The 22,430-nt window shown below is 33.0% G+C and overlaps 1 protein-coding gene across 2 annotated transcripts in view; it reads left to right on the top strand.

Moving 5' to 3' along the window:
- The window catches only part of LOC118182447 (multiple PDZ domain protein-like), a 244,881-nt gene that overhangs the window by 199,184 nt on the left and 23,267 nt on the right, over window positions 1-22,430 (top strand). The window contains exons 6-9 of one of the 2 annotated variants that reach the window (XM_035351789.2): window positions 5,100-5,178; window positions 9,723-9,753; window positions 18,711-18,830; window positions 21,808-21,974. In XM_035351789.2, the coding sequence (XP_035207680.1) occupies window positions 5,100-5,178; window positions 9,723-9,753; window positions 18,711-18,830; window positions 21,808-21,974 (397 nt within the window). The remainder of the gene's footprint in view (window positions 1-5,099; window positions 5,179-9,722; window positions 9,754-18,710; window positions 18,831-21,807; window positions 21,975-22,430) is intronic. The other variant, XM_035351790.2, reaches the window with a different exon arrangement.

A 22,430-nucleotide genomic window follows, 5' to 3' on the forward strand; every position in this document is an offset into this window, starting at 1 on the left:
CAAAATAAGAATTAAAACAGCCGGTCCCTTTTTCAGGGCGTACATCAAAGCCTCCATTTGGGCTTGAACTCAAAGTAGTAAGACTTGACTAATGCTTAACTAGAAAGATATAGCAGAAGCTATCAAAATTCTCAGCAGTTGGCCCCTAAATATCGAATCAGCTAGCGAAGCTATCAAGGGCTTGAAATACGGCCGAGCTTAGCAATAGCTTAGAGAGAGACGTAGCCAAAAGGCAAACGCGTGCTAGCCAGAAACTCTGAGGCTCTCGATGTCAGTCAATGGAAACTCGACTTAAATACCACTCATACTGTTATGAAGAGAAAGTTTCGAGACCATGGTTAAATAGTTTACTTCTAGGTACCAGTTATATCTGAAATTCCTATATTGTTAAATGTTAAATATGAAACTACTTGCCGTTAAAGGGAGTGATCGTATAGTGAAACGTGTACAGCATTTTTTTGCGTTGTGAAAAAAAATGCATCCCGGGACCACGCCGTGAGAGGATCGAAAACATAAAACATATACAAGATATAAAGGAAAAATTCATATTAAATATATAAAGAAAACATACTGTAAGAGGTTCCAGATTAAATATCAGTTTATTCAATTACAACACAATAAGAAAAATCTTAACCTCATCTGAGAGTCTGCTCATTTAAATTCATAAAAAAAAACTTAAGGTTTGTCTGGTGATTTAAAAGAAAGGGAAGGGAAACAATTTCTGGCCTGAGAGTTAAATTTTAGATTCGACGTTGTTTTTACTGCTAAGGACGTTTTTGAAAAAACTTGCCTAAAGTTCCAACACACCAAAAAAAATAATACTTATCTTGAGTGGACATCTTGAAGTGGAGGAGTGCTCATATCTTAGCTCTATCCTTACGTCACTTGGCAAATCCGCAAGCCAGAAACTCGAACGGCACGACAATAAATTACATCCGCTATACCGTCAAATCTTACGCCTGCTACTGGTTTCCATAGAAGAAAATTATTCCCACTGGAAGCAAGAGAACAGCTTACACCGCACGGCTGTCTGCCTAGACTCTCAGCTCCACCAAGGAAAACGTAGACAATTAAGCTAGGCATTTTAGAGAACGGCTAACGCAGGCTTCCAGTTGTCTAAGGTGACATAATTCCTTCTGTTTTCAAGTCGGAGTTCAGAGGACATCGTCCTGACTTTTGCCGATACAGATAGAGACCCAAGTCTCTGTTAATTTTTTTGTTATTCGCTCAACAGTTTTTTTTTCTTCGCATTTTTGAGAAAACCCGCGGCCGGGGAGCATAATTGCCGCTCCCAGCCGGAAGCACCGCTCGATGCCGACTAAAACTTTTCCTTTCCCCTTCGCAACACACACAAGTTTTTCCTCAGTCTCCGTCAACAAGTCCGTCAAGCCCGAAAGTCAGCGAATCCAAGCGTGAGTGCCTAAGCGAGTCAAGAGTAAGTGTGTCTCGCCTCTTAACCAAACGCGGCCGGGGAGCATATTTGCCGCTCCCCGCCGGAAAACATCCCGCTTCGTAATTACATTTTGTCCAGCAAGCCCGAAAATCAGCGAGTCAGTCCGAGAGTCAGCCAAAAGTAAGTGTGTCCAACTCAAATTTCCTTCTTCTCCTTCACCAAACGGGCTCCCACTATGGCTTCACTTATCGCCCCCTTAATTATGGCAAAATCTTCGTTTTCAACTCCAAAATGCGGAAATAAGGGTGATCGCGCATGCGCGCCCTTCTTCACTTAGCCAACAACCGGACCCTCAATCGCCAAAACCTGAATGACTTACATTGAAAGACAAGTAGCAACCTTTGACCTTTCCGTCACGTACTTTCCTCTCTTAAGGTCAACTAACAATGAAAATTCTTTCTCGAACATTCTAAAGCGCGCGAAATCATGACTTGGCGAAAATTGCCTCCCTTTCCCTGCTTCTTTCACAATGAATAAAAGTTTGTACAAGATTTACAAATAGAGGAAAATAAATAATATTCATTTAACTAAATAATATTTCCAGAAGCATCTGTTTCTCCCCAAAATTAAAGCCTTAAATTAAATAATTCAGAATCAAAATAAAATTTAAATTTCCATAAATCATAAAATCATTCACCTAATTTTTTATAACGCTATCAGATAATTTCTCTACATAACACGACGACTTAAATACCACTCATACTCATTTGCATCAAACTCGAATCTAAAATCGCATTCTGGTAGGAAATTGTAAGCTGAAGTTAGGAAGGACAGGAAAGTAGCTTTAACTAAAGATAATTGTTCAAAACTTAGGATAAACCTTACAAGCTGACAAAGTTGCATTTTAATTTAATAACTCTAACAAATTTTATGAACGCACTCCATCAATAAATAACAACGGCAATCAGAAGTAAGAGGGTTACATATGTCACACCTGTTAAGTTTTATATGTGAAAAGCAAAGTTAGTTTGTTATTGAGAAGGAAATGTGTACTGATTTCTAAACTGATGCAGATGCTTCTCTGTACCATTTCTTTAAATCCAGCAATGGATTGCTATATTATGCGCCTTCTGATATATCACGCACAGGTGAGTTTGTATTGCTTTATCATTCTGTCACCTGTTTCAAAAGTGAAGGTTTCAATAGCCATTCTTGCGGTGTTAAGACATTTGATGCTAAGACATTGATGCTCGACGGGTAAAAAAACTCCTGTACAAAACGTTTGTCAATGTATGTTAGAAAAATATACCTTCAGTTGGGTATTTCGTTAGTCACCTCCTCACTGATTATTATTTAGATTAGAATTGACTTTGTTTTTTCCCTTGCTTTGGGAAAGGACCAGAATTTTCGAGGGAACTATTATAATTAAAATACATTGAAATGGTACATCGGCTAATTTTGGATACCGAAAAGCAAGGATCTTTGTGGAAGGGAGATTTCAATTGATTTCAGTGTTCCTCCTCCTGACGAAGTGTCATTGGATTTGATTGAATTCCTCTCATGTTCTTTTTTCTTTAAATTTCATTGATTTTTTTAATTGGGGTATTGCTTGTTTGAAGTGTTTTGGTTTTATCATTTATTAAATTCTTTATTGCATTTATTGTATTATTTAAAATTTATTACTTATGAATTTCAATTTTTAGTCTTTGTGAAAAATTGGTTCTAAATTTATTACTTTATGTCTTTACTGATATGTATATATATTACTTTATGTAACGTTTGCTGAACATTAATAGTTCGGTCCGGGGTTCAAATCCTGGCAAACGAGCCGTCTGCATGGGCGTTTTTGTGGTTTTCCCTATGTGTAATGTATATACGAGCCAGTTTTCCTAAGAACGTCCTCCATGAAGGCTTCTTTCCTTTTATGCAGATATCACTCGAGTGCTTTGCCATAATCAAATAAACCAAAGATATAAATATATATATACGTAAATCCCAATTCCCATATTCGCTTTCCAAGAAATTTAAACGGCATATTTACCTAAAACGTATCCATGAAAAATAGCTTCCTACTTCAAATTTTCAAAGAGCAAGCTCATGTATAATTTGGAAAGAAATAATGAATTCAAAAATAACTGTGCTTTCATGAAATCGTACGAATATCCAAAGAATTTAATATTTCAAAAATATTGTTATCTGAAAAGCTAAAAGTTATGCAGTTGTCATAAAATTAGAATAAAATAGTTTTATTCTTTAAAAGAAGAAAAATTATTCATATTAGGAATTCTACCTAAGTTTAAAAAAAATTGTCTTTATTTAATATTCGGTACCGCAGGCTGTAAATTATTATCGTGAAAGTACCATTTGTTTTTGTTAATTATAAACGACTATAAGTGTTAGAAGAGCTTTCATTTACGATGGAAAATTTTTAAAAGCAATATTCTTAAAACTGAGAAACGAAATTTTATCAATGCTTCTAAGAATTCTTTTTGAATTAGCTTTTATCCTAGAATATTTCACTTTGATTTATTTGCATGAGAGAACTCTTTTTTTTTTTAATTCTAACTTTAAAATATATGTTACTTAGGCTGTTTATTTTGTTCAAAGAGTTTTTCTTAAGAAGTTTTTCTGATGAAAAATCTAATGAATAATTTCTTATTCTCTTCCTCTAAAATTTTTTCATTTATTATTTTACTACGTTATGACAATCAAATCAATAGTACATGTAACTAGCATCTGAATAATCACTCTGGTTGTATTGCAAGGTATTTCTCCCACCTTCTTAGCATGACGTCGTAGTGTAGTGGTTTGCACGCTGGGCGCGTATTCAAGAGGTTCGCGGTTCGATTCCCGGCGAAGACGTTGCTCATTTTTCATGTTGCCTGCTTCCATTTAACCTAATGTCTCTACAGTGGCATCCGAACTAAAAGGGTAGTGGATGATGATTCTCCACAATCAGGATTTGGCGATTGGGTCCCCTAAAAAACCCAGTCGCCCTTTAAAAGGGGGAGTATGTAAGGTATTTCTCCCGCTTTCTTAGCATGCCTTCGTAGTGTAGTGGTCTGCACACTGGGCACCAATTCCAGAGGTCCGTGGTTTGATTCCCGGAGAGGGCATTGCTCATTTTTCCTTTCTTCCTGTTTCAAAAATAACCTAATGACTCTACAAAGCTAACACATAAAACGTTAAGCAATCTCTTTGGGCGTAATGTAAAATCTGAATGCTTTCAGATTTTTTTTCTTGAAAGGTAATATTTTCAATTTAAAAGCATCGTATTATAATTCCCAAATTCAATTCTGCTCTTTAGAAATGAGGCTTTTGATTTATAAGTGTCTAAGCAATTAAATTACTCGTAATTAAATGTAAGTTTGAAAAACCAATAACAGATCCCCGGAGGTCTGCGATTTCTAGTTTAAGAGTCGCATCTCTAAACTGTTCGACAAAACAAACGGATCAAGTATTAAGATGAAGCAATAAATGGCATTTTCTGTTATTTAAAAACACTAATACGGACATTCATTTTGGATGCTTCGGTGTTTAATATTTTATGCCGTGTAATTTAGTATATGTACTTTTTATTCACTCATTGAGATGTAAAGCGATGGATCGGTAATAACAATTTACTTATTATATTTCAAAGTGTTAGACTTACTGTTTATACCAAAATTTATAAGTCAGTGTCGTAATCAGTGTCTTCTATTTGTAGCTCCCACGAAGTTCATCACGGTGGAACTGAGGAAGTTCAGCATTCGAGACAGCATCGGGATCAGCATCATGCAGAGGACGTAAGAAAACATTTATTGTCAAAACATTAATAACTACGGTACTTCCTTATTACAGTGGCGACGATATAGTGCTTTGGAGACCGAGTATGGAAATCAAAAAATAGTGCGTTACAAATATGTTATTATTAAATTTGCCAGCTCTGTAGAATTTTGAAAAAAATTGTCTAATTACTGTGCCCGCGTTAATGAGGAAGTACCTTAAATTCTGCGATTTGTTAGCAGAAATTATCAAAGCCTTAAAATAAATTCTTTTCTCTGAAATTCAAAAATATATGCAAAAGTTACTTTATTTGCTCCAATCACTTGCCAACGCGTTTACCATTTTTCTAACATCTTTCCGTTTCTTTGTATGTTTTACAGTCATTTGGGACGGTGGCAATTCAGTATCAGCAGAAGTTTTGCATGTAATGAATGCTTTCCGCCGTTTTCTTAGCTGTTAATAGTTAGTAATAGTTTCTTAGCTATTAATAGCTGTTAATAGCTTAGTCAATTTATTAGGAGTGTTATACACTCTCAGATCTTTTGTAAATGTTCTTCCTTTGAGTTCGTAGATGAGCAATTCCTTTCAGATCGCAATACTTAATATTTTACTACTCATCTATTGCTACTCAAATTTATTTTTGAATCCCGATAAATTATTATATCTAGATTTGAATATTTATTTTTCTCTTTGAATCATTATCCATTCAGGTTGAAAAATTACAACCAAATCGCTCAATCGATATTCCTGTTTATTTACATTGTCTGTTACCTGCAATTTCCTGCTGATTTTCTTGTTTGGAACCTCTCGTAAATATTCCGATTGCTTTATTCTTTGGCAATTCTTTATACCGTGGCTAGGAAACAAAACTTTTAATGAAAAATTCCAGAGTGTCAATCTCACGATCCCAATCCCAGTAGCTAAGTCTTGTTAAACAAACAAACTTACCTTGAAATTTGATATCTAATCTTAGGTAGCATCCTAAGCTTACTAAATATTTTTAATAAGGCCCCAAAGCAATACAACCAGTGATAATGTGATCTCTTGACTAGCTATAAAACACTGTTTTGTTCAGGAATACGCTCACATCTATTTTTGAAGCAGATGATTCGTGGTTATTTCTATAGTAACCTTCATAAAAATGCTTAAATCTAACGATAAGGGGGCTCATACACCTTAAACCCCTTATGATCTCCGAATATGTGACTGTTGCAAGACTTGGGATATTTTATTTATTTTAAAAGCAATTACTTCCAACGTTTTACAGCTGACTACAAAATATACTTGTCTTGGAAAATAGTAACGAGAAAGTTTGTGTTGCCACAAATATTTTTGTAATTTAATCCGCTTAGTGACGAAATTTTTCGTCATGTTTCCACCTTGCGTGCATGATATTTTAAAAAGGGCTAATAGTCCATTCTTGAAATTTGATGGAATTCTTTATATGGGCACTATTTTCTAACTGAACCAAAAATCTGATGAATAGTATAGAATTAAAGAATTTTATGCCCGAAAACATTTCAGATTTTCTTAATAAAATACATTTTATAAACTCAACTCCAAATAAAATTTTAAGATGAAATTCTTAAAATTTTTAGTTTACGGTAGGTTCCAAATGTTATAAAAACTATTTATTAAATATGGAATTAAATTATTCAACAGAATGTTTTAAACTGTGCGCGCAAGGTGGAAACATGACGAAACATGTTGTGACAAAGCGGATTAAGTTATAAAAATATTTGTGGCAACACAAACTTTCTGATTACTCTTTCAGAAAGCATCTATATTATGTAGTCAGCTGCAAAACTTTGGACGTAATTGCTGTTAAAATAAATAAGTTATCCCAAATCTTGCAACCATCAAATATTTGAAGATCTTATGGGTTTTAAGGTGTATGAGTCCCCTTATTAAATAAACTTTGAGTGCGTTTCTATGCACGAAAACACGGAAAAATACGATATTACACCATATAATGACCCATTCGGTTTCCTTCCTTCTCTCCAGAAAAAGAAATTTGGTCGTTAGTTTTGTTAAGAAAAAGTTTTGTATTGATTCTCATCCTCCCAATTGTGTAGACGATTTCCAAATGTACTTTTTTAAGACTGTATTTTTCACTTTTTTTTTCAGAACTTTGTTATCGAGAAGGCTTCTTCTTTCATTTATAAAAGACCACCTGTCACGCTATACAAACGAATACCATCTGCTTAATTACTAACTCGTCGACCTATTAATCAATAAACCTTTTAACAAGCTATAATCACTAGTTAAGGCGATGGATAATTCTCTTTTACTGTGCCAAATCTCATACATATTGCCTGATAAATATATTTGCTATTTTTAGCAAGAGTTAAAACTATAAATAGTTTACAGTCTGGCATCAGATTTAAAGATAAATTTTTCCAATTTCTTAAAATATTTACAAAAAGGTTGTGTTAAAATAAAATATTATTAACAACTGAAACAACGATTTATTACTTCATTTACGCATAAGTTCCAATTTTATGTTATTTTGTGTTATTTTCCTTTCAAGCTGACACGATTATGAATTCTTTCACTACAAACTCATTTTTGGCAAAGGCCCAGAGAGAGAATTTTAGTGTCGTAAGATCAGAACTTCTCGTGGACAGTGAGGCAGTTTGATTCGTGATAATCCATCTTCTTGTAAATCTATGAATCAGCTGATGTCACTGTCGCATATAATTCGCAAATTGGGACCGTGTCCTATCTTACTGAAAGAAGATCAGTAACTCCCATTCGTTTCCTTCCATTTGCTTGATATGAGGATATAAGTTATTTCTCCCACCTTCTTAGCATGACTTCGTGGTGTAGTGGTTAGTACTGTCGACGCGTATTCGAGAGGTCTGTGGTTAGAGTAGCGATGAGGGCATTGCTCATTTTTCATGTCTCCTACTTCCAAATAACCTAATATCTCTACAGTGGCGCCCGAACTAAAAGGTGGTGAATGATAATTCTTCACCACCGTGATTTGACTACTGGGCCCCCAAAATCCTAGTCGCCCTTTAAAATGGGGAGTACATAAGGTATTTCACCCGCCTTCTTAGCATGCCTTCGTGGTGTACTGGTCAGCACGCTCGATGCGTATTAAAGAGGTCCGTGGTTCGAGTACTGGCGAGGGAATTGCTCATTTTTCATCTCTCCTGCTTCAAAAAATACCTAATGTCTCTACAAGGAAACAAAAATTTAATAATGCACTTCTGTATGTAATAAAGTTCGTATTAGTTTCATCCAAGCTAAAGGGGTCAATAAAATCGTCCAAATAGATCTGGAAAGGGTTGAAATGGATATTATAGTTGAATTATGGTACCCGAAATTTTTTACGATTACAGTGCATGCTTTACTTAGTACAAAGAAGTAAAAAGAATCTGATTTTATGAAGTATCTCCCACTCGCTTTCCATTTCCCTACGGAACTTTAAGAGACATAAATAAAAAAATCGAAATATTTTAAAAACACATTAACATTTGAAAAAAAAAATCGATTCCTAAAATAAAATTTAAAAGAAATGTGTATAAATATATGAATACATGTATATTGTTAATGATGTGTTTCCTTTTCCTCTACAGCCCCACCAGCGGCAGAGCGGTAAAGACGCTGAACACTGGTAGTTCGGTCCGAGGTTCGAATCCCGCGAACGGGCTGGCTGCATGGGCGTTTTCGTGGTTTTCCCCATGTGTAACGTGTATACGAGTCAGTTTCCCCTAGAAAGTTCTCCACGAAGGCATCCCTCCCTTTAGGCAGATAGCCCTCGTGTGCTTTGCGACAATTAAAATAATCCCATCCAATCCTTTTCCTCTACAGGATGACTCATAGTATTTAATAAATTTTGTTTATATATATATATATATATCCTGCGCTATATATATAGGCTTTGCAATCTTTACGTTACTACAAAATTTCATCTTCACTATTTGGTTTTATTTTCTATGTATACTAAAGTAATAAAAGCATAAGAACTAAGAATAGCAATCAATATATTTACACAAAACTTCACCATTGCTATTTTATTTATTGAAGATGCAGACTAAAGTAACAAGAGTGCAAGAACTAAACATTGTAATCTACGAAAATATTACCATCTGATTTTTTTATAGATTAAAGTGATCTGATTTTTTTGTAGATTAAAGTAATGAAAATCAAGAATTAATAATTGTAATCTAGATGTTTATACATAACTTCATCATTACCATCTGATTTTGCTTCAACTGTAGGCAAAGCAATATAAAGGCTAGATCTAGCATCTGCACTCTATAGGTCTCTGCAAATTTTCATCGTTAATATTTAATTTTATTTTCCATGCATTTTAAAGAAAGGGCAAGAAAACAGTTAGAAATTTTATAATCAACGTATTTTAAAGATGAATGAGTTGTCAATTGGTAATTTCGTTTTTCTTGCTGGAAATGAAATTTTTATGTTTTAAATGCATCTGATTCAAGTGTTAAAAATATTAGAATTTTATAACCAGTGTATGAATGTATGGATTACTTGATAAGAAATAAATTTGTCTTGAATATATAAATGTTCATACTGTTTTCTTTGGTTTCAGGAACGGCAGGGGAGTTTTCGTCACTTACGTGGTATGTAGTGGATTATTATGTGAAGCAAAAATATAAAATAAATATATAAATAAGTAAGAAATTGTTGTTAAATGTTGTCAAATTGAATAAGTAAAGCAATATTCTTTTAATAATAAAAATTTAATAAATAAGCAATATTCTTTTCATAATAATAATTTTTAAAAAATAAGCAATACTCTTTTCACAATAATAATTGAATAAATATACAATATTTTTTAATAATAAAAGAATAAATGAGCAATATTCTTTTTTAAATAATAATTGAATATATAAGCAATTTTCTTTTAATAATAATAATTGAATTAAGAAGCAATATTCTTTTCATAATAATAATAGTTGAATTAAGAAGCATTATTCTTTTTTATAATAACAGTTGAATAAATAAACAATATTCTTTGAATAATAATTGAAAAAGTAAGTAATATTCTTTTACTAATAAAAATTGAATTAAGAAGCAATAATCTTTTAATAATAATAGCTGAATAATTAAGGAATATTCTTTTAATAATAATTATTGAATAAATAAGCAATATTCTTTTAATAATAATAATAAGCAATATTTTCATTAATAATAAAATAATAAATAATCGATATTCTTTTAATAATTATAATTGAATAAATGAGTTATATTCTTTTAATAATAATAACTTAATTAAGAAGCAATATTCTTTTCATAATAACAATTGAATAAATAAGCAATATTCTTTTAATACTAGAAAAATAATTAATGTTCTTTTAATAATAATAAATGAATTAAGAAGGAATATTCCTTTAATAATAATAATTGAATAAATAAGGAATAGTCATTTAATAATAATTATTGATTAAATAAGCAAAAATGTTTATAATAAAAGACTAAATAAGCAATATACTTTTAATGATAATATTTGAACAAATAAGCAATATTTATTAATAATAAAAGAATACATAAGCAATATTCTTTTAATAACAATAAAAGAATAATTAATCAATATTCTTTTAATAACGATAATTGAATAAATGGACAATATACTTTTAATAACAATACTGAATAAATAAGCAATTTTTTTAATAATAAAATAATAAATAAGCAATATTCTTTTCTTCGTGCGGTTTTAAAATCGTTCATTTTCGTCCAGTTTTGTGTTTACAAAAATACATATTTTTACATATGATTAATTTTAAATTATTTGCTATTCTTTAAAAATAGGAGAATTTGAAGATCTTCCTGCATTTTAAATACTTAAGAACCAAAAATTAGATTTTAAGTAAGTTGTTGCAATATTCTTCAGCTTGGTTTCATTAACTGATCCAACCAAAATTTTCAGTCAATTTATTTATAGCATAAAAAGTTTTTACATATATTGTGTTCATTGCGGAAGGAAATACAATTAAATTAATCATAAAAAAAAGGAAAATTTGAAATTCAACTAAAATATAACGTGTTGAGAGCTTAAAATTTCATTTTAGTGATTTTAAAAGGGGGAGTATACAAGGTATTTCTCCCGCCTTCTTAGCACGCCTTCGTAGTGTAGTGGTGAGTACGCTCGACATGTATTTCGAGAGGCCCGTGGTTCGAGTCTCGGCGAAGGCATTGCTCGGTTTTCATATCGGCTGCTTCGAAATAATCTAATGTCTTTTCAAGTACAATTTTATGAATCTAAAAAAAAAGCAATTTTTCTCAAGGTTTGGTATTTATTAACATTTTGTGTAGTTTTTCTTATTTAATTTACAAAAACGCTACAAAATAAGCTAAATTTAAATAAATATAAATGCATATTTTGAGTTTTAGAGAGAAGGGGAGATGAATGGATGTCTAGCAATGATGAAAACGATGCAGGAGGAAAAATTTAAAAAAAAAAAAAATGAAGCTATCTGCTTTTATTTCTAGCCTTTATTTCTAGCCTCTAGTATCAAAATCTGTTCTTTTTCGCCCCTTTAAGTTTTAGCTGGTATTAACCGCACTCGAGTAGGATTTGTAGATAAGCGGATTTTGGAACCAGCAGGAAATATGATAGAAGCTTATAATCAGAATTACTGTAAAATATAATAAATACTTTTTCGGTGACGGAAAAACAGCTGATCGCCTGCTTGGAAATTGTTTTAACTGCAGTGATATTTTTAGAAATATAAACTACCGTCTGCTATTTGACAACTTTGTTTTCGTGCAAAATGGTGCTTTTAAGGAAACCATGCAAGGAGAGATTTGTTTGTGCTCATTCCGAAGAAAGATATTCGTATTTAGTAATTAAAAAGTGCTGTAAAAGCAATTATTTTTGCTATCTAAAGCAATGATAGACAATATTATCGACAAGAAGAGGAAAATAATTCAAAGTTTGGCTTCAAGGAGAAAAATTGTTTAAATTACATATCCAAGGAAAAAACGGAACGTGTCGAATGTTGCAAAGGTAAGAACTTTAAAAGACAATCTTTAAATACCTCTTTCGATACTAAGGACAGTTATTTAATTGTTAAAATACTTAGTGTCAACTGTAGACAAAGTAGTTAATAATGATTTGAATCTTAAAAGGGCAAAGTCTTTCTCTACGGGCGACAAAGCAAAAATGTTGTTACAATAGATGAGTTTTGGGTACATTTAAATGATCGCAATAAAATGATATTCATTTATTTTCATCAAAGAGAAGAAAAAATAAAGTTTGTTTTTAAAAGGGTTTTAGGATTAGTGGTTTTTGATATAATGATAAATAAAAATTAGAAAGAGTGCAGAACACTGTTATGATCAACTTCACATTCTCTTTACATAATGACTTTAAAGTGTCCACTTTTGATGAAGAAACTCTTCGAAGCTTCGAATTAAGTTTGACTTTTAAAGAAACCCGTTATGAAATACAGCTTCCTTGGAAACATAACTGTGATAATTTGGAAAATAATTAAGATAATGCTAAGAAAAGACTTGTTTGGTTGGTTCCAAGTTTTTATAAGGATCCATTCTTGTATGCTGACTATAAATCTGTGATAGAAGAATAGAAGAATACTGTAAGTTGGGAATCGTAGAATCAGTAACTGAACAAAATGATACAGGTCAGAATCCGATATATCATTTACCACATCACCCTGTAATTCGAAGGATAAGAATACAACGAAATTGAGGATTGTTTATGATACTTCTTCGCATAAAATTTTCCTAAAGGGTTTGGAGAGTTATATTACGTTATCACACAACATTCATTGTTCATGCTCCTTAAGAAATTTTGTCAGTGCGCAAAACATTAAATTTTTATCTTCTATCTTGTCATGTGGTTAACCATTTGTTAGAGTGTGTTGCCATTTCATAAAATATATTATCTTTAATTCAGTCATATTTAATCGGTTTTCTATTACACGGTAGAGCAGCAATATTCACAATTGGTGGTACGCCTACCATTGGTGGTATGCAAGAGAAACAAAATATTTTTAACTATTAAATTTAATAATCTCATGAAGAAAAAGAACAACTGATAGAAATTTTCTTGATTGAACTCTAACTAAAGATTTCAGAAATAACACACTTGTTAATATTAGTCTGAATAGAAAAAAAGAATTTAAAGGCATTTCAAATAAAGCTATTCAACTTTTATTCCCTTTTTCCGCAACGTATTTGTGCGAACAAGGATTTTCTTCCATGTTATAATTGAAAACTAAATACAGAACAAAATTAAAAGTGGATCCTAATTTGCGATTAAAACTAAGTGAAAAGGCCATAAAGAAATTCATCTCTCTTATACAGGTCCGGATCTCACACCAAATTTTAGAATTAAAGTATTGTAATTTAAATTTTGATAATTAAAATTGTAACCAATTTTTAATCTAATATTTTTATGTATGCATATTTAATATAAATAGCCAACAGGTTGTGCAACTGGTAAAACATATGGTTTATAATATTTCTATTGAGAAACTGAAAAATAATAATTGTAAAATGTAGTAGTGGGACTAAGGTTTTTCAATTTTTGTTTAGATTGTTCGCATTAGTCAAAAGGTTGAGAACCGTTGCTGTAGAGTTATTAGGAATTTTTTTTTTTTTTTGATGAGCGAAGAAGTGAAAAATAAGCAATGCCGTTACTAGTAATTAGTGTGCTACCGTTACACCACGAAGGCATGCTGGAAGGAGGGAGAAAATACCTTATAACTCAACAAACGGGGAGTAAAAGCGAAAAATGCATTTCTTAATAACCTTTTATTTTACTTTTCGCAAGCATATCAGTACTTAAATAGTACACTAAGCTATTTTTAAATAGATTAGTTAAGTAAGCTATATGTAATTTCAGTTAAAAATCTTATGTCATAGGACATATATTAAAACTGCCCATTTGCATGACACATGGATGAGTAGTGTTTTGTAACGCAACGTGAAATGAATAATAAATAACACGCTAATAAAAATTCATTTCTTTACTTCAATACCGATAAATTTATAAAATACTCAACTCGGAATTGCGATACAAATATCGATAACATACTTCACGGCGAGAAAGGCCAAAGATCTGTTTAGCGAAAGTATTCAGGATAAAAAAAAACATTAGATAAACTTGTTTATATAATATATTCAATAGAACATCTGCAACGAGCAGTCCAGAAAATTGAATTTTGAAAACAACGCCCACGAAGGAAATTCGAGGCATCTGCTTTATTTCACAATTCACGACCTTTCTAACGACTCAGCTGGGAACTCCGAAGGCTATCAAAAAATCCCCATTTCGGTGTCTTCAAAAGAGGAACAAAATCTCTAACATTTGGTCCCAGCATCGAATACTTTTTAGTATTTCACATCATCGTTGTGAGCTTAAGGAAGGAAATAATTATTCTATGTAGAATGATACGATTATTATTTAATTATGCACTGATTGATCAGTTTGGAACTTAACACTATAAAACTTATTTCATCCGGAGTTTTTTCTTTCACGTTCCAGTTTCCAAAAAGAAAAGTGAAGCAAAAAGGTTTCTGCTTTAGTCCGATAATAAAATACGTCAGTCAGTTCTATTCTAGAATTAGTTCTAGGGAAAAAAAATAAACAATTCCAAAGAAAAAAAGTATATATGTTTTTGTCATATACTTTTGGGTATTTTTTTTTTTATTTTTGGGGGGTAATCTTTTAATTAACAGATGAAAGTTTGATTAGAACAATGTTAAATGACAAATCATTTTATTTTCATGAGAGCAGTAAGAAAATTCAAATTTCTGGAAAATGCTAATTTGTCCACCGAGTTTTTTAAATTGCAGTTCTATTTTTTACCTTCTGTTTAATCTGGGGTCAGTGTAAACGTCTATTAATTTTTTTTTCTTTTTTTGAGAAGAAGGAACTACCTTTCTCTTACACTAAAGAACCAAGAAAAGGTTTCTTCTCTTGTCATTTACCTAATGGGATCTTCTGAAACAGTGTGTTCCCCTCTTCTATTTAAAGCTAATATCAGCCTCAAGCAACATTTACCAAAACATCGAGTTCCTTGAAATCGTAGTCGCAACATTTCTTGGAATCTTACTTAATAAGTTAGTTTACTTTTTAAACTCTCTTTAACTGGTACTTCAATTGCGACTCCAAGTAGAAATCAGTTACTGATGATAAAAAGTGTTCTCTATCGTCATATGTCTTGCCTCCAATTGGTTAAGCTATAAGCAGCTTTTTGGTTCCTGAAGTAAAATATTATTTGTAGAAATCAGGATTGATTCTTAACCCTTTGAAGGCCCAAACACCCGAGACGACCTTTCATTCAAATGACCACAACCGCCCAAACGGCCGAGATTGCGATGTTGTTTTCTTCCCTTAACTAAAGTATGTAGTAGCAGGTGTAGTCTTCCCAAATGCAACGTATCAGTTTAGTGCAGACAGTTTGTCCTGAAAGGCTGATGGAAGCTTCTTTGTTAGAAAGGAGAAAGGATGTCATTCAAAATCTTTACACCTCTTCGACTCTTCGAGCGTTAATGGACGGGAAGAGGAGGAAATGGAGGAGAAGGGTAATGGACGGGGACGGGCGTTTTGGTATTATAAGCACCCAGGTTAGCGAAAGCTTCGGTTTTCTATAAGTTAAAAATTGCGGGTCATAGCGGTGTCAAAGCCTTGTTCTCAGCTAGTATTCTCCAAGGCAGACTCCTCAGCGAGAATGCTCTGGCATAAAAGTGCTGACAGCTTCGTGAAAATAAATCTTTAGCTAAAAAAACAGGAGAGCATCATAAATTATCAGCACTCTCATAAAAGTGGGTTTTTTGCGTATCTTATCAGACAGCCTAGCAAACTAAAACACTATTTATATCATTATAGATCCCGTTATTACAGAAAGAACACTTTTCGTAGTTTTTTTCCATAATATTAAAAATTACTAGGCAAAGAAGTGGGGGTACTTTTGCCAGAAGAACTTTGCAAACTTTTCTGAGTTGAAGAGCACTGGTCACAGAGGGCATTTCTAATCCAACTTTTAAATTACCTTCGTGACAACGCGTTTGTCGGAAACCTTGATCGTTGCCAATGGCAATTTGTAATCTGATAAGAGCTTTAAGAGATATTCAAATAACTGAACTACTTTTAGTCGCTTCAAAAGAATAATTGACATGTCATGTAGCAAATTTTCCAAAACCAATGAGCCATACACTAACCTGATAAAAGGAAAGAATTAGGTATAAAATGAATCACGCGTTCGGGCGATCTGCCGACGTCTGAATGGTCGGGCGGTTTGAGCAACTTCGATGTGAAAGAGTTAAATATTTTTAGCCCAACGTGGCGTTAGCCCAAATGCTCTCTAAACGTGCATTTGTCTGTAAATGAAAAAAAAAAGCCATTAGGGGGCGGATTTTACGCCCAGAAGCTTTCAGATTTTACTTTTTTATTTCTTATCATTAATATTTTCTATTCTTTCCAAATCACACTTATGAATGCAATGTTCTCATGTATGTGATCTTCATCTTTGTAAAAATTAAAAAACACAACAAAAAATGCTACTTTACGCATGTCACTATTATAGATAGAAAATAAGCTCTTCCGTAAAGTGTGTAACTGTGCCAATTGAGCAAAAAATAAACCTCACAGAAGCGGAGTGCCATATATTAATATATTCCCAAAACGTTTTTCTTTTTGAGTCAGTTTCAAATATAAGAAGTAAATTTTAACTTTATTTTATAGACAGTCAGATGTAATGGAAAATTATGCCGGGTATTTCAGAAAGGAATTCAAGAAAAAGTGATTTCTCGGCTAACTATTTCAGCTGGAAGTAAATGACTGAAACTCTAAAAGCATAGAAAATTTGTTGGCATCCAGTACTGTTATGAAGCTGCTTTGCAGTGATTGTACCCATACAAATTAAATATGTAGATATACACTCATGGGACAATATACCAAATTCCAATACTCTGAACGAAAGTGATTAAGTTGACAGGCTCGAAATTAAAATTGATGTGGAAACTTTAGGAATTAATTGAATTAATTTCGCTTCAATGAACCTCTCTAAATAGACAAAATCTAAGAGATTACCACGTTTAATTTAATTAAATTTGAAACGAATTAAAACTTAATATGAAAGAAATAAGCGAATTACCGGGAGGTACAGACTTTCTCAAATTAAATTAAATTAAATTAGAGAGGCTTAAACTTGGAATTGAGTGACTTGATGCCTGAAAAGACATAAGGAGGCATAATTTCATAAATTTTGATTCTCAGAACCCTATTTTGTAAAGACAGGACTTCCTGTACAGAACATCTTGAGGTATAATAATTTCTTTAGTACATGCAAAATTAAAGTTTAATGCTATTCACTATAATTATTGCTTAATTAACGTTCTTGCACAAACTCATGCAAATTTCATATAAATAATAATTGAAAACAAATTTATTTTAAAAGTCACAAAAGTAGTGAACTTTCAGCTGTATTCGTAACTCGGTAATTTTCCACTTTTGGTGAACATTCTCTTAAAGCAATTCATTATTAACTCGTTAATAGCATTTTGCAAAGTCTCGAAACCCTTGTAAGGATTATGTTAATTTCTTTAACAGTTAAATTTTGAGTTAAAGTTCCTTTCCTGTCTTCCTGAATTTCAACTTGCAACTTCCGACCAGAACGTAGTTTTAGAATCGCGTTTGAATGCAAACTGAAGAGAAGTATTTAACCGTGAAGTTCAACTGACTTGGTTAGAGAGAACCAGTGATTCTGACTAGCGCGCGTCCGCCTTTTTAGGCTACTCTCTCTTAAGCTATTAATACGCTCGGCCATGCTTAGGCCCTTGATAGCTTCATCGTTATTCAGCATTAAGGGGCCAACTCGGTTAGAATTTTGATAGCTTCGGCTATATCTTTTTTAGTTAAAATTAGTTAAGTTAATTTCTTAGTTTTTGAGTTCAAGCCCGAGTGTCAGCTTTATTGTAAAACTCCAAGTCGGAGTTCTGCTAAACTTTAATTTGGAATAATAAATGGTCTTCAACCCTTCTCAAGCTGAGCTCCCGCGAACGGGCTGGCTGCATGGGTGTTTTAGTGGTTTTCCCAAATATGTAACGTGTATACGAGCCAGGCATCCCCCTTAGGCAGATAGCCATCGACGTTTTGCCGTAATTAAATAACCTAACCTAACCTCTAAAGCTTTATTTACTGTCTCACGAACTCAAGCAATTAGTCGCTTACCAGTTCTTAAGATTCTTCAACTTTAACGGTAACTTAAAAGTACACAGCACAGAATCTTACACCCTAACAATGTAGTCCAAGTGATTAAGCCTCATGAATACTGGTAGTTCAACCTCATTTACGTTCGATCTTAAGTGAATAGTCTAGCTGCACATTTTGTTTTCATATATTTCCCCATGTGCAACGTGAATACCAGCCAGTGCTGACAAACTAAGTGTATCAGCATTTTTACCGGGGAATCCGTTATGGAGACTTGCATCTTGACTTAATCTGGACAATCTCCACAGTAGTGTGTTTTCCTTTATGCTGAGGTGCCACGCCACAATAAGATTTGTCTTTTGTAATCTTTGTTCACTGCAACGAAGTTGTTTGTTGCAGCAGCCGGGCAGCATCGCCGCCAGACACGGACGCCGGATTTCTCAGGGCGACCAAATCCTGGAGATCAACGGTCACAACGTCAGGGAGAGCAACCAGAAGGATGTGGCACACATGATACAGGTAAGTGAGCCCTGAGAAAATAAGCTTTCATATTGTTTGATAGATATTAAATACCATATTGTGTCGGAAATTATAAGAAACTAAAGAAACTAAGTCCTTACAGTCTAGAATTGTTTTTACTTAAAATCCTCTGACAGGGTGGGTTTGGCTGACAAAAAACAAATTTCCATGAGAAAAAATTATTTTATTGATTGTCAAAATACCTCTGGTACTTTATACCTGGCTTTATGTACTTTTAATATATTGCCTTAACGTTTTGGACATATTTTAAGTTGCACGTATACTATATACGTTCCTACATGCATCACAAAAAAATATTCTAGGTCAGAGCCGGTCAGAGGGTTTAAAAGACAATAGAATTGCAATTATCTTGACCAAATGAAAATGCAGTCCCACCCTTAAAATGAAAATCTAGATAACGTAACTGTTCCCTTCCTTTTTTAGTATTCTTGCTGTAGAGAAAAACATATTTACTGTAATGAAAGCGACTGAAATTGTTTTGTCTTAATTTACTTCAACAAAATTTTCACTAAAATATAATTTTATTAGACTAAAACATAGCTTTTTAACAAAATTTAACAGTGTAATTATATTTTAATTGCTTAACCCTTTGTAACAGCTTTAAATAATATTAAAATCTTGTAGTTTAAATAATTTAAATAGATGAAGATTAAGGTATTTGTGAATGGCAATATTTGAAACCAGACTCGAGTGCCTCGTGCGACTCTCGCACGAAGAATGTAATTTATTTTTAAATGAAAGAATATGTTTTCTCTTCTTGTTTGTATATCGCCATTTTTGAGTGTTAAATAAAAGTTATTGCTGTGTTCCATCATTGGAGTTGCTTCATTTCGCCAAAGAAGCATCACACCTTTTAGTCCCAATGGGACCAACAATATAAGTCTCAGTAGATGTTTCAAGTAGCCTAGAGGGAACTACACGCATCAATTTACTACGTATTTGATGTCCCACTGGGTAGTAGGCATCATTCATTACAAAATTGTACATGGTAAACCATACACTACCATACAAAATGGTAGACTACCACTACACCACTACAATATGGTAGACCATCATCCAGTTCCAAGTTGTTGAATATAGGAGATCACCTACCCATCGAAGGGCTCACTAGAAGAAGGTGTCACAGTTGTACCAAGACGAAACAAGACAACAGTCTAAAACAATTTGCATGGCATGCAATCTACCACTATGCAAAAACTATTTTACTTCTTATCACACATAAGTTATGAAAATAAAAATAGTTTCTATTGATTTTTTTCTTTTATGGGTCAACAATTTAGTACTAATGGAACACATATGTCCCACCATTACCACTCAGTAGGACATATTTCTCCCAGGCTCCTGGAATCCCCCAATATAAAATAAAATGTTTAAAATGATATTTTTCAATTCTTTGTGATAATAACCAAGAGTACATAAAAAAATCAAGTCAGTTGAAAAAAAAAACAAATAAATCGGGACTGAAAGGGTTATAAGGTATTTCTCCCACTTTCCTAGCGTGCGTTCGTGGTGTAGTGGTTCTTCACGCTGGGACGGTATTCCAGACGTCCGTGGTTCGATTCCCGAAGAAGGCGTTGCTAAATTTTCATCTTGCCTGCTTCCAAAAAATACCCAATGTCTCTACAGGGTTAAGTGCATAGCCATAAAAATGCAACAAATTAAGCAAATATGCATTACGCTTTATTTTCCTTTAATAAAATTCATATTTTACTTTTATTCAGTTAAATTTTATCAGACATGATCTGCCGTTTTAAATAATTTTTAACACTGTTAGGTAATCTACATGTCGTCCATAATCATCTAAATAAGACGGGTCCTTTGTGCAACCTTCAAACGTAAGCATTTTGGTCCAGAAACAAATAATTTAAATGATTTGAAAACATGATAGCACTCTAAATTAAAGTATGAAAAAACAATTTTGCGTCCTCTGGAATTTTATTTGGACAAAAATCGTGTAAACTGCAAAAATAATAAACAACATTGACTCTCATTTTACCACAGACCTTTGAGATTTTAAAAAATGCCATTTGTAGTAATTAGGTTTCAGGCGACAGGTCGATTTTTTAAAGTCTGGTTGCAGGATCGTCGATAAATACCACGATTCATCTATAATTTCAATCGTTTATACTCACATAACCGGAAGCCGTAGTATAATGTGCTCTTACATCAGTCAAGCCATATGTCAAATATACGACAGTAAAATACGTAAAATTTTTAATTAGGCAAAAAAGCAATTTTAGATTGGCATATTCAAATTCTACTCAAAATTAAGGTTGTATTTTTTAATATTTTAAACAACAGGTATCTCTTGAAGATTATTGCAATCTACATACATATCTTGACTACCAAATTCTTCATCCTGTGAATAGAGGTAAAAACGTCGTGTTAAAAAACTTCCTTCTTCAATAAATCGTTCTACCAAAACCAGAAACAAAGTCGTCCTTAATAAATTTGTTATAAACCCATTGTAAAACTTTAAAACCTTTTTCTTTGGATGCTTTTGCTGTTTCTTAAATCGTCAACTGTTCTATTCATTTTAATAACTTCTTATTATGTCTTATTTGCTAAGACATTTCTATATCAGTACTTACTTGTATTATTGCAGCCAAAATTTCAGAAGTCGCCAAACTGTGGCAACCGTGCACATAACAGTTCTTTAGGTAACTATATCCATTATAAGCTGAAAATTCACCGAATCACCTTTTTCTTCTGTAAAAAATCTCCAAAGAGCGTCAAGGTGATTGTGCTAATACTTAATTAGTTCTGGCCTTTGAAAATATCCTTAATACTTGTCTACTGCGCAGTTAATTTATCAATCGCAATTAAGAAGTTTTAGGCATTGCATTTAAAGCTAAATTGTGGGCCAGTATTCCGACTAACAGCGCAGTACATCACTCCTGGTGTATTTAATGATAGGATAATTATTGGGACTGGACAAGTGTTGTCTCTCTTTCAGAACCTGGATGGTGCGATTGTCTTGCTCCTGGGTAGGGTCCCGACTCTCCACAGCTCGATTCAGGAATGGGTGAAGTGGAAAGCCCAGCAGTGCCTAAGGACCAGGACTTCCACCTGGTCTTCATACACCGCCAACACGAAAGAGAAGCTGCAGGTCCAAAGACCCAGGTAACAAATAATTCTTTTTTCTTGCACCCTGACGGAGCAATTCTCTGCCTGTGGTTCATGGTGCTAGGAAACGTTTCGATTTGTAAGGATTTCGAGCATTATTACAAGATATAACTTTCGAAGACCGTTAACCTTCCATGATGAACGTTGATGCATTATTAATAGCAAATATTGTTTTTATGAGAATGAAGTAATTCTAAAGCACTGCCTCTGTAATTTCTTGTACCCTGTAGAGAAAAACATGTTATTTAGTGAACAAGACAGAATTAATCACAAAGAGCCCAAAACATTCCCAATTGTTTCTGCAGTACTTTGGGGAGTGATTTCAGAATTGTGACAAAACAGTGTTGAGGTAATCTGGTTGTTTAGAATACAGTATGTCTCCGCGTCAGCAGGTAATACATTATAATACTACTCACAATACTTACCGCGTATAAATGAAAAGATTGCTATTAT

This window comes from Stegodyphus dumicola, chromosome 6 (assembly GCF_044657685.1).
Source record: "Stegodyphus dumicola isolate Sdum_Otavi_A_Nest chromosome 6, ASM4465768v1".
Taxonomy (NCBI): Eukaryota; Metazoa; Arthropoda; class Arachnida; order Araneae; family Eresidae; genus Stegodyphus; species Stegodyphus dumicola.